This window comes from Tympanuchus pallidicinctus, unplaced genomic scaffold (genome assembly GCF_026119805.1).
Source record: "Tympanuchus pallidicinctus isolate F22 unplaced genomic scaffold, pur_lepc_1.0 scaffold8, whole genome shotgun sequence".
NCBI classification, from domain to species: domain Eukaryota; kingdom Metazoa; phylum Chordata; class Aves; order Galliformes; family Phasianidae; genus Tympanuchus; species Tympanuchus pallidicinctus.
This window is the reverse complement of record NW_026294802.1, coordinates 49,277,915-49,292,268: the sequence shown is the minus strand read 5'-3', so window position 1 is coordinate 49,292,268 and position 14,354 is coordinate 49,277,915. Positions and strand designations below refer to the sequence as shown.

General features: G+C 55.0%; 1 protein-coding gene across 1 annotated transcript in view; it reads left to right on the top strand.

Annotated features, from left to right (window-relative positions):
* The first annotated feature begins 301 nt into the window (after positions 1–301).
* ASTN2 (astrotactin 2) overlaps positions 302–14,354 on the top strand; it is a 257,628-nt gene continuing 243,575 nt past the window's right edge. The window contains exon 1 of the mRNA XM_052669629.1: positions 302–638. Coding sequence (XP_052525589.1) covers positions 302–638 — 337 coding nt within the window. The remainder of the gene's footprint in view (positions 639–14,354) is intronic.

Sequence of the window (14,354 nt, the reverse complement as noted above, 5' to 3'; positions counted from 1 at the left end):
CTGCTACAGGTAGCGAAAGAACCGAGGCCCGAGTTAACCTTACGGCGAGGAAAAGCCGACGGCGAGAACGGAGCCCGCTGCGAAACGGGGGCGGCCCTGCGGAGGGCGGCGGGCGAGCGGGACCGGTGGGCGACGGGCCTGGATCCGAACGGGGCCGGGGCGGGGCGGGGGCGGAGCCGGGGGTGGAGCCGGGCGGCGGCGGCGGCGGCGGGCTGGGGCGGCTCAGTGCGCCCGGCGCCGCTCGCGTCTCCCCGCTTCGCCTCGCGTCGCTTCGCCGCGATTCTCCCGCGCCCGGCCCGGCATGGCCGCTCCGCCGCGCCGCCGCTCCGCGTCTCCGGCCCCGCTGCCGCCGGTTCCTCCGGCGCTGCTGGTGCTGGCGGTGCTGCTGGGCGGCGGGCCCGGCGCGGCGGCGGTGGCGGCGGCGGCGGCGTCGCGGGAACCCCCCGGTCCGTGCCGCGTGAAGACGGTCACCGTGTCCACGCTGCCGGTGCTCCGCGAAAACGACATCAGCTGGAGCGGAGCCCCGCCGCCCGCCGCCGCCGATTCCCGTCTGCTGCTCTTCGTCCGCAGCGAGCTGCCCGGCCGCGTCGCCGTGCAGGACGATCTGGATAACACCGAGCTGCCCTTCTTCACCCTCGGTAAGCGGCGGCCGCTCCCGGCCCGGCTTTGCCCGCAGCGCCCGCAGCCCGCAACGGCACCCGGCGTTGCTTCGCGGCTTTCCGCTCTCTGTTCTTGCAGAAATATCGCTGTTATTTTCTATGGGGAGGGATTTCAGCGGGGCCTGAGCGCTGCCCGTGCTCACCCTGCGAGTCAGCGCTCCCTGCCCAGCTCCGGGCTCAGCCCCGGGGGAGGCACCGCGGAGCCGGGATCTCTTCTCGGCAGCCCGCATTTCTGAATGCTTCGTCTCGGTGCTCTTCAGCTCGGTCTTGCTTCGTGCCCAACTCCCTTGATAGGCTCTGTTGCGGAACGTCTGCCGACTTTCTCCCTGTTTCAGCCTTTGTGGGGAGGGGGATTGCGCTGCAGATAGCCGTATGGCCGTGCTTGGGTGTCGGTGCGCGGGGTCGGGGTGCCCCGGCTTCGTTCGGTCCCTTTCAGCCCTTTGTGTGCCGTAAGCAGCGCCGCTCAGCCCGAGCGAGCTGCTCGGAATTCTGCGTGGAGTGCTGGCTGTGCGCTGTGCCAGAGCGCCGACGGCTTCTGCTGATCTCTTTAGCCACCGGCTTTCTTGCTTTTTGGTGTCTGTACATAAGGTAATCCCTGCTGAACTTTGTGTCTGAGCTGCCGCTCGGCACAGCTGGGCTGCGTGCAGTGGGTGCCCAGAGCTGCTCTGTGTGGGCACTGAGCACCGTGTCCCCTCGTGCAGTGACCGCTGCCCGCCAGGTGCAATGGGAGATCAGCCGGCTTTGCCTCCCGCTCCTTCCTTCCCCCCTCCTGTGAAGCCTCATAGCAAATCCCTGCAATAAATGAGTTGGTGACACTTCTCAAACTGAGCCTTTTTCCTGCCTTTGCCATGTGCCTCCCTTCAACGCAACTGCCGAAATCCCCCACAGCCCAGCTGCTCTGTTTCAAGTAATAGAAGTGGGAACCCAAGGCTGGATGCAGTAGGAATGACGTTTGCCTTACAGTGATTAAAAGTAACAACAAGTTTTGTGGTTCACTGCCTTGAATTTCCCGATTAGAGCATGGTTTCTTCAGGGACTGAGGGTGAATTGGGCACTGATCTAAATATATCAGAAGGCAGAGAAGCCCCTCTGTGTGCAGTGTAGGTTACAGCTCAAGTTGGAGGAGAGAAATGTGTCTTGATAGATTGGAGACGTGATCTTGTCGTGCAAATCCTATTGCTGTGACTGACTGCTGGTAGAGAGACCACAGCTTGGTCTGAGAAATCCCTTCTTTTTGCCCGGGGTGTTGGTTATGGGTGTTCTCTGAAATACAAGGCATGTTTCTTGCAAAGCTGTGTTTCTGTTGCTGTCACTTTGCGGATGTGAGACCCCGGCTGTGCAGGTGTAGTGCAGCTAAATGGGGCAGTGGGGTGGCTGGGGTAGGCCTGAGAGCACTCGGTGGGATGCCATCCTGAGAAGGGAAAGCCCTCATCCTTCCCTACAATCTGTCTTGTGGATTGTGGTGGATGCTCTGATATCTCAAATCTGTTGTGTTTCTTCCCATTCCTGGAGTGGCAACTGAGGCTCACGCCTAGCTGTGCTATGGGTCAGTGCTTTGCTGTTCGGCTGCTGGCAGTGAAGTTTTGTGCTTGTTTCCTGCTGCTCCGTCTCCATCTAAACTGAGCAGTGGTTGGGGACTGACTGGAGAGCTGCTGCTGCCTCAAAGTGGGCTCTTGGAGGTGAGAATTGTGCTGCTGGTGGGAGATCAGTGCAATTGCTAAGCTGGGATTGCTTTAAATACTTCCCTGTGCCAAATTCTTTGGTAGTCCCCATTGATGGTAAATTTCTGACATTTGTGTGTGTGTTGCTGGATGTGTTTGCTGGGTGTCTAGGCTGGAACAGAGGGAGATGTGTAAGGGCTGAAGTCCCACTGCTTTCCAGTGTGACAGAGGCTCCTCAGTGCCTCTGAGACCAGGCATGAGCACGGGCTGCTGGCAGCTCAGTGGGTGAGGCTGTGGTAAGGAGCTCTCTTAAAACCTGTGCCCGGTGCTGGCATTGTGGTTTCCGAAGAAGTGAAATTATTTGGAATAAAGATGTGATCCTGTCCATGTGCAGCATGGCGGCTGCTGGGCACTGCCCTCACTGTCCCTGCCAAGTGCTGCTGCCACACACTGCCTGCTCCATCCCGGGGCCAAAGCTCTTTCAGGCATTAAAGCATTGCCCTGACATGGGTATGGGTTGGTTTGAGTGCTGTAGCTGCAGGAGGTGACCTATTCTCTTTTGGGTCCTGAGCCCTGGCGTGCTGCTGGAGGATGGGGGTCTGCAGCTGGAGCCTCGTCTGCAGCAGTGCAAAACTTCTGCTGGACTTGCAGGTAGACGGGTGGAGGGAATGGCTGCTTGGAGCTGGTGGGTGCTGCAAAGCACAGCCAGGAGCCCTGCTGGGTGGGAGGTGGCTCTGTGCTGTTAAGGGGTGGTGGGGGCCCGGTGTGGCCCCAAACTTTATTCCCTCCTCGCAGTGCTCCTGGCTGTGACAGCAGTGCCTGCAGGCAGCACTTGGGGCCTTTCTCTCCAGGTCTGAGCCATGTGTTCCCTCTGTGGATGCACAAAGGATGGTTCTCCCTTTTCCCCATGCTTGCATTACTTGAAAATCGCACAGCAAAGCGCGGTGATGGCAGGAGATGACAAATGTAACTTCGCCACCAGCGCATTATGAATTGCTGCGCATCCCCTTTCCCGAAACAGCCTCCTGCCCTTTCCTTAACCTTGGGTACAACCGATGCTTTGCGGCATTATTTTTTTTTTCCCCCCCCACCTCTCATTCCTCTGGTGTTACTGCGAATGGCGCAGTGTGCCATTGACTTTGTTCCTGCACGACGAGGCTGTGAGGTGTGTGCTGTGCTGCAGTCCGTGCCGTGCACCACGCGATAGCAGCACTCTGCCTGAAGTGCAATTTGGGAGCGGAGCAGTTCGCTTCTGCGCCTCGTTTGGATGAGCTCAATGTGCACATAGATATAGAGGGAGGAAGAGGCAAGCAGGCAGGCAGACGTTTGCTGCTCTTAGCCGATTGTGGCTTACATAAGGATGGTTTACTTACATGGCTTTGGTGGTGCAGCGTGCCCCGCGTGCAGTGCTGGGGCTGTCGGAGTGGTGCTGTGTATCACCTGCGTCCATCCCAGTGCAGGTATCTCCATCCTGGAGCCATGCAGCTCCTCCAGCACTTCTCTTTTTTTTCCTCTGAACTTTTCTCGAAGCCATTTTGGAACTTCTCTTTTTCTCCGGGATAAGAATGCATTAAAATAATGGAAAGCACTTAGTTCCCTGCAGATTGTTTGAATTTACTGTTGTTTTTTTTTTTTTTCTCCTTCTTTTTTCTTTTGAGCAGACGTGAGCAGGGTTTTGCTGCTCTTTGCTTTTGTCAACAGCTGTGGGTTTTGTAGAGCAGGTGGGGAGACTGAGGGCTGCCTGGAACCCTGCTGGGAATGGAGCTTTTTGGTGCTGCTTTAAAGGAGGGCAGGTCCTCCAGGTGCACAGCCTGCTGGGCAGAGGTGTAGTCAATTAAGTTCTATTTTTTATTTCTTTCATATTGCAGTACCTGAGGTTTAGGTCAGATCTGCATGGATGGGGACAACCTGGGGAGGGCAGTGGCACTGCAGTGCTACTGAATGCTGCAGTTGCATTTATCCCTGTGAGCCCTGGGAGGGGGTTCTGGGCTCAAGGTCCCTCCACAGTGGATGCAGGGGAGCGAGCCCTATAGCACCCAGAGGGCTGTGGGCACGGAGGTGTTCCTTGGAGTGGGTGAGCCCTGAGATGAGTGCTGACCCCAAAGCGGAGTCAGATGTGGCACATCCAGCACGGTCAGGTGGGCTTGCATGGATTTGGTTTTGTCTCCAGGAGAGAAATTCCCAGCTCAAACTGGAATCTGTAGCTGTACTGGAAGCTGTACTCGGGGAATTGCTGCTTTCCAAGAGTACCCATGTTGACCAGCTAGTGGCAACAGAAGATTAACTATAGCAAAGCAGGCAGCGCTGCGCGGCGGGGCTGGCGGCTGGAAGGCTGTGCTGGGATCCCCTGCTCCCCACGGCAGCAGCGGGGTTTGGGATGTTGGTGTGCCAGGAGTGAGCTTTGTTACTGCAGGGAGAAATGTGCTTTTCTCCGGGATGTTTCTTTGTGCGCACTGGGGCTGGGATGGGGGGTGAGTGTCCTCCAGGGCAGCCTGTGCTCAGTGTGGAAGGGAACTGCCTCCAAAATGCGCTACCTGTGCCTTTCTAAGCCCTGGGTATGGCTGTGAAGCTGGGATGGCTGGCCAACAAGCCTCGGGGCTGCCGTAGTGATGGGGTGCTGCTACTGGAACCCCCTGAGCTGATGGGCTGTGCTGGTGCCAGGGAAAGGAATGCAGGCACAGGTCTGTGTGAGCCAGGATGGGGACAGATTGATTTCACCTGTGGGAGCAGTGAGGGGCTGATCTCATGCTGCTGGCACATATGTTAGCAGTCACAGGTGGCTGGAGAAGCACCTCCCAGCACAGCAAAATGCCTGGTGGAGCATGGGGGCAGATGGGCTGGAGGGAAAAGGGGAGGAAATAGAAATGCTTTGGTTGAAGCCTTTCATTGACAATGCTGTCCCCATGGCACAGCTCGAATTTCCCTCCTGCATTGGGCAGTGGGAGACCTCGACCAGCCCTCCTCGCTGTGCCGGCATCGAGCAGGGATCTGCCTGTGTGCAACCAGCTGAAAAAGTGGTGCCACTTAAAAGAATTGAATGCTCGTGCTGCTGCTCGGGTCCCGGCTAATTTGGTTAAGGTTTCCAGTGTCCAGACAGTATGGAGACACTTAATGGTATTGAAGAAGCAGAGTGGTATGCGGAGGGGGTGAGCAGCAGTCGCGGCTTCCTGCGTCTGCACTGCTGGGCAGAGCTTTCTGGCAAGGAGATGGGGCAGATAGGGGCTGGCAGGGAGGGAGGCGCACGTACTTGGGGGAGACACGAGTCCCTCTGTTTCTCATTACCAGCTCCCTGCCAGTCTTGCACCCCTCCCTCCGTGCCTCCAGCTCCGCTGTCTCCGTGCAAGACAAAGTCTGCGTGAAACCAGACTGGCTTTGAAAGCAGCACAGAAAGGGGAGAAATTTTCCATTAGCAGCATCAGCAGTAAAAGAGATTTCTCAGTCACCTGGTAACTGCTGTGTTTAGGAAGCTTATGGTGCTGATGGGGCTGCTCCTAGGCATGTTCAAAGCAGCTGTCCTGTAGGGATGGGGAGCAGTGGTTTTGGGATCTGGGACCTTTCTTTCTGTGATGTTGGTGGGATGTGCCTGTGGGGAGGTGCTGTGCTTGCAAAGACCTTAAAGTAAACTTAGTGTGGCAACTGACCCTCCCCAAAGCAAATGGCAGACGAATAAGCAGTGGGTCCAGGGATTCCAGTGGTGGATCTGGTGCTGACCTGCAGAACCACCACCTCTCCACACTCGTTCTCTTCAGTTGTGTCCCATTTGGGCTCGAGGCTGGGGATGCCTGGCTGTGACTGTAGCAGCTCCCTATGGTGTGGGATGGGGAGATGCAGGAGGCTGGCAGTTTCCAAGGAGGAGAAGTGAAGAAGTCAGCTGTACTGCTGTCTTTGAGGCTTTGGGTCACATTCTTTTTCCCTTATCTCTTGGTGGGACAGGCTGGGCTGAGGCTGCAGTGCCTGCTTTAGTCATAGTTCTTTCTTGTCTCCTGTAACTCTCTGCTGTGTAAATTGAAGGAGTTTAAGCTCCTTCCTGCCAAGCTTGCAGTCTGGGGGGTTTCTCCCCGGGTTTCTCTGCAGCACTTTTGCTGGTGTCACTTTGCAGTGGAGCTCTGTGTCTCCCCAAGGCATGGGAGAGAGATGGAGTGCTCTGGGAGGAGGTGCCCATGGGTGAGGTTGGGAAGGCGATGCAGAGAGTGGTGGGTTGGTGTGCATTCCCCTCCCTCACCCATCCAAACTGGGCAGAGCAGGCTCCAGCTACACCCACAGACTCATTTATAGGTCTCAATTCATTCTCATCTCCCAAAGAGCTCCCTGGTCCTGACCTGCAGTGGGCTTTGGGCTATGAGGCTCTGAAGCTGAAGAGGAGGGATGCTGCAGAGGAGCTGCTCGCAGCATTTTGGGGACCTGACAGGAGCATATGGCAGGGAGACAGCATGAGGGCTGCGAGATGGGTGGCATCGGTCTCATGTGCACAAGCAGCCCACTGGGTGCTGCATCCCCAACCCTGGTGATGCTGAGGTGGTCACACACAGCCCCTGGGCTCTGGCTGAACTTTGTGTTCCGGCAATAAAGCTGAGCTGGGAGCTGTGTGCTGTAACAAAACTCACAGATGTAACACACTCCTCTTGCAGCACAGCTTTCATCTCTAGGAGTTCCAAAGGAGCTTTGCAGATGTGCTGTGCTGCAGGTGATGGAATGCCATTGGTGATGGCTACGAATGCTCCCTGCCTCACCCTGGGAGCTGTGTGCGTCTGGTCTCAGCTCAGTGCTACGCTCTGCTTGTTTTTCCCTGAGTTTCCTGGGAGTCAAAGGAGAGCGGTGCAGCTGTTTGTTATGCAAAAGCAGTGAAGAAATATTCTTCCTGGGGGCAGTAGGAGTGGGTGGGGATTAATTTTTTGCACGGCTTCAACAGCTTTGGATGTCGGCAGCAGAAGAGTTCACAGGGGAACGTGCCCTCTGTGTGGCCCCAGGAAGGTGGGAGTGCTGAGAAATGGCTCCTGGCCATAAGGGCAGAGTTCAGCTGTGGGGCTGCTTTGGGGGCAGCACTGGGGGCTGAGACCACATCTTGTCACCCTGCATCTCCTTCCAAGGTGACACCTGCTCCTGGCATCCCCAGAACTGCAGTGGTGGGTGTTTAAAGCTCTGTTGTTGGTGGCAGCGCCCAAAAATCCACACTGCAAGTGGGAGAAATGGCTCTAAAAGAAGCCGTCATCAGAGGCATATGCTTGAAAAGCTGAAGTTAGCTCAAATCTATTTCGGTTTGGAGTGGTGCTCACTTAGCCTGCGTTGTTTAGCAGCTAGTTTATGGGATGCATTTTCCCATCCTGTGTCGCTCCTCCAATGTATGCTGTAAAAGTGTAAAATCCGAACTTGCCTTCTCTCGTACCCATTAAGGGCATCCTGGTGCACGGGAGATGGAGGATGTGTGGTGTGCAGCACGGAGGGAGGTCTGGGCCGCTGCCTGTAGGGGCTGCTCACAGCCAGCGTGGGGGATTGCTGCGCGGCAGCTTGCACCGTCCTGGGCTTTGCTCTGCTCTTGCAGCAGCTGGCCGTGCTACCGAACAGCAGGCTGTGCCTTAAGCACACTGTGTGCTGTGCCGCGTGGGAATGGGGCTGAGAATCACAGTGATCAGATCATCAGGGCACGGTTTGGGCTTTGCTGAGTTAGGGTGTGGGGATACCCGTGGCATCCCGAAATTGAATGCTCTGCCCAGAATGTGTGTGCCTGGGGAGATGGTCTCTGCTGCTCAGGCTTGCTTTGCAGGCTGTTGTAAACCTGCCCCTCCTGAGGGGTTTTACAGCATGTTTCAATGAGCCACTGAAAGGCAAAACAGGGAAAAAATCCTGTTTGCAGCACTGCTCCCAGCTGGGCAGCCTGAGGCAAGGTGGGGATGCAGGGTGCGTAGGGGGATGCTGCAGGAAAGCTGTGCTTGGTGAGAGCCCTCCCTCTGTAGAGCAACCCTTCGGTGTTCCTCCGCTGCCCCTGCTCTGCTGGTGGGGACCTACGTTTGGCTCTTGCAGTTCTTTGGCATGTTGCTGCGCAGCCTTGGTGCGTGTGCTGTGAGTGATTTTAAACTCATTTTTCAGCAGACCTTGGTTTGCAGAGCTTCCCCTTCCCACAGCAGGAATGGTGCACATCTGCAGCAGCTCCATCGTCACCTCCCTGCGGGGTGCTGTCCCACATTGCTGTGTCCTACGTGGAGCTGGCATGGGGCAGCAGCTCCTCACCCCATAGGGTGGCTGGGAAGTGAAGAAGTCCGTGCCCTGGCTGCGGCTCAAGTTGCAAACCTAGCCTGTTAACATGGGATTGCAGTTATCACTGCTTGTTCTGATCGCCTCTCTGTAAAACGGTTCTGAAGGCACCTGAGGGCAAAGCAGGAGGTGTTGATATTCTTCTTTTGCTGTTGTTGAGTGAGGGAAGGCTTGGATGGAAGAAAAGCTTTGCTGTTTGTAATGGTGCTTCTCACCTTGTCTGTAGCAGCTGGAGGGCATGGGTGCTCGGGAATGAGCTGCAGCTTCCCTGGGACGGCTGGGAGTGTGTTGCTCAGCCTGCTCTACTTCTTGCAAATCCATCCTGATATCTGCAGGGTCAGGGAGCTGCTCAGGGACCAGCGTCTGTAGCCAAGGGAAGGATTGTAGCACGGTCCACTGGGGCCACCAGGTCCATTCTGTGCAGCTCTCAGGAGTTTGCTGCCTTTGGATGTGGAGCTTGCTTGCGCTTGGCTGTGGTAGGGATCTGTGCCTCTTGTATAAGCTGCAAGGATTGCACAGCAGCTCCACACAGTTCTTCCTCCATCCACACTTCCAGCCCTCCATTCTTCATCCAAACACCCATCCATCCACTTTTCCATCTATCCCCCTGGTTCCCCCTCCACACATCCATCCTTTCAGTTCTCCATCCCTCCATCCACGCACCCAGTTCTCCATCACCCACACATCCATCCCTCCAGTTTTCCACACAGCCATCCACTTCTCCATCCATTGCTCCAGTTCTTCATCTTTCCATCCATCCCTCTGGCTCTCATCCATCCCGTGCCTCCCAGCCGTTCTGAGTGCTGGTTGAGGGTCTGTGTGCAGGGAGGGGTGTTTGTGTTAATTAGTGCTAGATGAAAGGAATAGTTGTCGTTACTCAAAGAGCAACGTGTTCCAGTTTTATTGCAACTCCTCAGTGTAGGGCTTTAGAGTTGTGTGTGTGTGTGAACAATAAGTTAGAAGAGAGATTTTGAAGCAGAAAGGGCAGCATTGTTATGAAAATGCTGTAGGGGAATCGTGACACTGTTTTGAAGATGAAAGTATTAGAGCAAATTTAAACTGACACGTTTAAAAAAGAAAAAAAAGTTTGCATGAAAGACAGCTCTTGACAAAACCTTCCTTGGCCAGAATGGGTCGAGGCCATCCCCAGAGGTGGGCAGAGCCCACGTGGGGGCTTTGGCTGTTGTCTGTGGCCCAAAAGGATGTGATGGTGCTGGTGGTGCTCCTGGAGCTGAGGAGCGGTGGGAGCAGCTGTGCTCATTGTGGTTCAAGCTGGTCTGAAAACTGACAAATGCAAACAAATTTTTCACAGCTGTTTAGCAAGCATCTGCATAATGGATTAGCCAAAGGACAGCATCTGGGCTGTGGGTGGAGGGGGGAGGCTGGAAATGGTCTCCTGCAGCCCTGGGCTGCTTTAGCTGGGGTAGGGGCTGGCTGTGAGCGCAAGGTGCGGAGGGGCAGAGCATGGGGAGTTCCCAGCAGCTCACAGCCTTCTCTAGAGACTTCTCTTGAGACTTCTCCATCTCCACAGCCTCTGCTTTGCCTCTCCTGTCTGAGCTGCAGGTCATAGAATCATGGAATGCCCCAAACTGGAAGGGACCACTGGGGATCCTAGAATCATTTGAGCTGGAAAGCACCTTTAGAGCTTGTCTAGTCCAACTCTCTTTAGTGAACAGGGACACCTGCAGCTTGATCATAGAATACCCCGAGTTGGAAGGAACCCATAAGGATCACCGGGTCCAATTCCCAGCTCCACGCAGCACCACCATCCAAACCCTGTCCCCATGTCTGAGTGGTGTCCCAGTGTTCCCTCAGCTCCAGGCCTGCTGCCCTGGGAGCTGTGCTGTGTCCACCACCCTTTGGGGTACAGCCTTTCCCCAGCCCTCCCCTGGCAGCTCCATGCCATCCCCTTGGGTGCACCCTGCTGGGATGCAGGACAGAAGATGACATCTGTGGTGTCTGATGGGTCGGATAGCGCAGCTGGACACCCATCTGTGCCTCTTCCTGGCATTTTCTTTTCCTTGACCTAAATGCATCACCGTGGGGTGATGGGTTCGTGTTGCTGTTAAGCTCCACTTTCTGTTGCGTGCTCTCAGATAGCCAGTGCCTCTGAGGCCGTGCCCTGTAATTAAAAGCCATCTATTATGATGTCTGAGGGGGCTGTGCTAGTTACAGGGCCACGAGCCCTGGCCCGCTGCAGAAGTGCTGTCAGGCAGTTCCTTCAGCAGAAAATAGGCACCGAAAATTCTTCTTCCACCCCCATCTTTGTCTTCTTGCCAGTCCTGGATTCCAGGTTTATTTCAGGGTCCTTTCTTTTGGGTTCGGGTGGGTGTGCAGTGAGTATTTTTTGCCATGTGAGTCTGACAGGCCCTCGGGGAGGATGAGTGGGTGCCTCGAAGCTTGAGGGAGAAGCTTGGCAAACGCTTCATTTCCAGGGATCTCTTTGCATTTTTGGCTGCAGCTGCTTTTTTTATTCCTGCTGCTCTTCAACTTCTATGGAACAGCTCAGTGCCACCCCAGCAGCAAGCAGCACCATCCAGGAACGGTGCTTATCCTGTTCCTAGAAAGCTTGGTGATGGAACCTGGGCAGGTCCTGATGTTCTCCCACTGTTTCCAACCTCTGTGCTGTGATGGGTGGGACAGCCCTGGGCTCCCTGTGCCTGCTGCTGCCACATATGAGAGTGTGTCGTGTACCAGCATGGTGACACATTGCCTTGGTGGCTTCTGGAGCAGGGGAGAGTGGAGAAGTGGAGAGACTGGTTTGCAAAGCAGCGCTTGGTGGTGGGATGCAGTGCACTGGCAGTGTGGTTGGGGCTGGGAATCATAGAGTCTTTGGAGTTGGAAAGGACCCTGAAAGGCTACCTGGTCCAATTCTGCTGCCATGACCAGGGACACCTGCGAGGTGCTCAGAGTCCTGTTTCCTCACCATGAATGGCTCTGGGGATGGAGCATCTACCACCTCTCTGGGCAGCCTGTGCCACTGTCCTTATTGTGAAAAACTTTTCTTGTATCCAAACTAATCCATTCACCCTTATCCCGTCACAGCATACCCTGCTGAAGAGTTTGTCCCCTTCCTTCTCACAGCCCTGTAGATACTGACAGGCTGCTCTCAGCTCTCCCTACAGCATTCTCCTCCCCATGCTGCACTGCCCCAGCTCTCAGCCTGTCCTCTTAGGGTTCTGTTCCGGCCCTGGGTGCACTTCTGCAATGCTCCTCTGGATGTGCTTCAGCAGATTCATGTCTCTGTTGTACTGGGGGCTTCACGTCTGCATGCAGTACTCCAGGTGAGGTCTCAGCAGCACAGAGCAGAGGGGCGAGGGGGCTGAAGGAGGTGAAGGCAGCATGTTGGTTGGAAGGTAGAGGGAAGGGAAGCTTTGGCCTTGTTCAGATCCATCTGGTGAATAATGGGGCTTTGAAGGGGTTCTGGGCTCTGCATTGTGCCCTTGCTACTGGCTTACAAGGTGACCTTGACTGAGTGAGCAGTGTGTGCTGCTCAGTGCACGGCAGGAAGAGAAAGATGTGAGTGGGGGGAGATGTTACATGGCGGAGCATCCTGAGGTGTGCCCATTGCCCATCTGAAGGCAGCAGCTCCCCAAGGGGCTGGTGGGTCTGGCTGTGATGGCACAGTCCCATTAGTAATTAGGGTGCTTCTTTGCTTTTCCTGTACTAAAACTGCTCTGCATTGTTTCAAGTTTCCCCTCCTCCCCAGCATGTGCACAGCATCTCCTGATCTGTGCTGAGGGGTAACCTTAGCAACTCTGCTTTAGGAGGTGTGGGGATGCACGCAGCTGCCTTGCATAGGACCCCAGGAGTGTTTCTGTCCCTGGGGTCACTGCAGTGCCCACCCTACAAAGCAGCATGCATGCGAGCAGCTGCATCTGTGCTGCTTGTGCTTTCCTTGCTGATGCATGGGGCTGGGTGCACCGCCTGGTGCTGCAGTCTTGTGGAGAAGTGAGAGAGGGAGTGCTGCAAAAATTGTGGGCTGCAGGAGCCTTGCTCACCCCATCCCATAGGTGCAGGCAGTAGCCTTTGGCGACTCCAAATGCTGCTCAGAAATCTTTTTTTTTTTCTTCCTTTTTGTTATTATTTTTTATAGCAGCTGGGAGTGAGCCAGGGCGAAAATGAGCCGAGGCCGCTGAAGGGAGATAAGCTGAGACGTAAACTGTGATTTTCTGCCCTGTGAGCCCTATGCATGGATTTCATCTTTTAATGGAAGTGCAGTAAATAAAAGCCATTTTCACAATAAGCTGAGCAACAGGTCATAAGCGTCTGAGCCACTGAAATTGATAGAAGTGAGCTAAGCGTAACAAATCTCCCAAAATTGCACCAGACTCCACTTGTATCTAGTCCCTTCCTGCATCTCACCAATTACAGCAAATGGCAATTATTTCTGAGCCAGAGATTTCTCTGAATAAAACCTCACTCAAACCGGAGATGCTTTATCTCCTTTTTAAATACATTTGTGCCGGAGGAAAAACCCTCGATGGGGAGAAATCCCATTTGATGGGGCTTTCCCATGCAGTGTGCACGGACAGTCCGTGCTGGCCATGCATCTCGTCCTTGTTGGGATGGAGCATCAGTCACTATCCCTGGAGGCATTCAGAGAATGTGACACTGGGGGATGTGGTCACTGGGTGTGCTGGGGCTTGGTTGTTGGATTTGGTGATTCTCCCTCTGTTCCACCTCTGGCTTCTCCCTGCTTTTCCAGCTGGATGCAGTCCTGGGTTCCAGTGGCACCACAGTTCCAAGGACAGTGCATGGGGTGCAATTCCCTCATCCTCACTGATTTGTGGGGTTATCTGGGATGTTATTTATGCACAGCGCTCCCCACCCAATGCGAGATGTTCTCAGCCCTGCCGTGCTCCATCCTCCCCTGAATGCAGATGGCCCTGCTGCCCCTGCTTGGTTTAGGAAGCACTCTGTTTGTTTCCTTTGGTCTTAACTGGCTATAATCCGTGCCTGGCTGTGCCCCTTACAGGGCGGACATTTATTTTCCTTAATCTTTCATGAAGCATTTTACCATAAGCTCTCTGAAAATCCGTTGAAATTAGACCCTCTACATCATGTTCCTCTGTTCTGAAGCCTTTCCTTGGCAGCCCGTATCACCAGGCTGCTTGGTGCCTCTCCTCTGCCGTTCCTTATGGAAGTGGTGCTGCTCAGGTTGTGCTGTGTTACCTCTGCCTTGACTGATCCCGGCTGCATCTTTCTCTCCTGCAGGCTGATATTTAGCTGTTGAGTCCATGGGTGTGCAGGGGAAGGGATGTGCAGTGTGTCAGGGCAACAAAGCTGGTGAAGGGTTGAGCTTGGCTTTGTGCTGGGAGTTTTGTTCTTTCCCGTGCTGTGGATGAGGCTCATTCTCCAGGCACACACCTGTAGCCTTTCCCTGATGTGGAAGATAGCATCACTTGGCCACCTCTCTGTATGTGGAGGGCAAATAAGGCTGCTCAGAGCAAAGCCCCCCAGCCTCAGCTCTTGATTCAACCCAGCAGGTTGAATCATAGAATGGCCTGGGTTGGAAAGGACCACAATGATCATCTAGTTTCAACCCCCTGCTGTGTGCAGGGTCACCAACCAGCAGCCCAGGCTGCCCAGAGCCACATCCAACCTGGCCTTGAATGCCTGCAGGAATGGGGCATCCACAGCCTCCTTGGGCAACCTGTTCCAGTGCCTCACCACTCTCTGAGTGCATGAGTCTGTGCTGCAGCTGGAGCTGCAATTAGCTAAATTCAGGCTGAAAATGAAGCACAAATTAGCTGGCCGCTGCTGGATGGGGCCATGCTGTGTG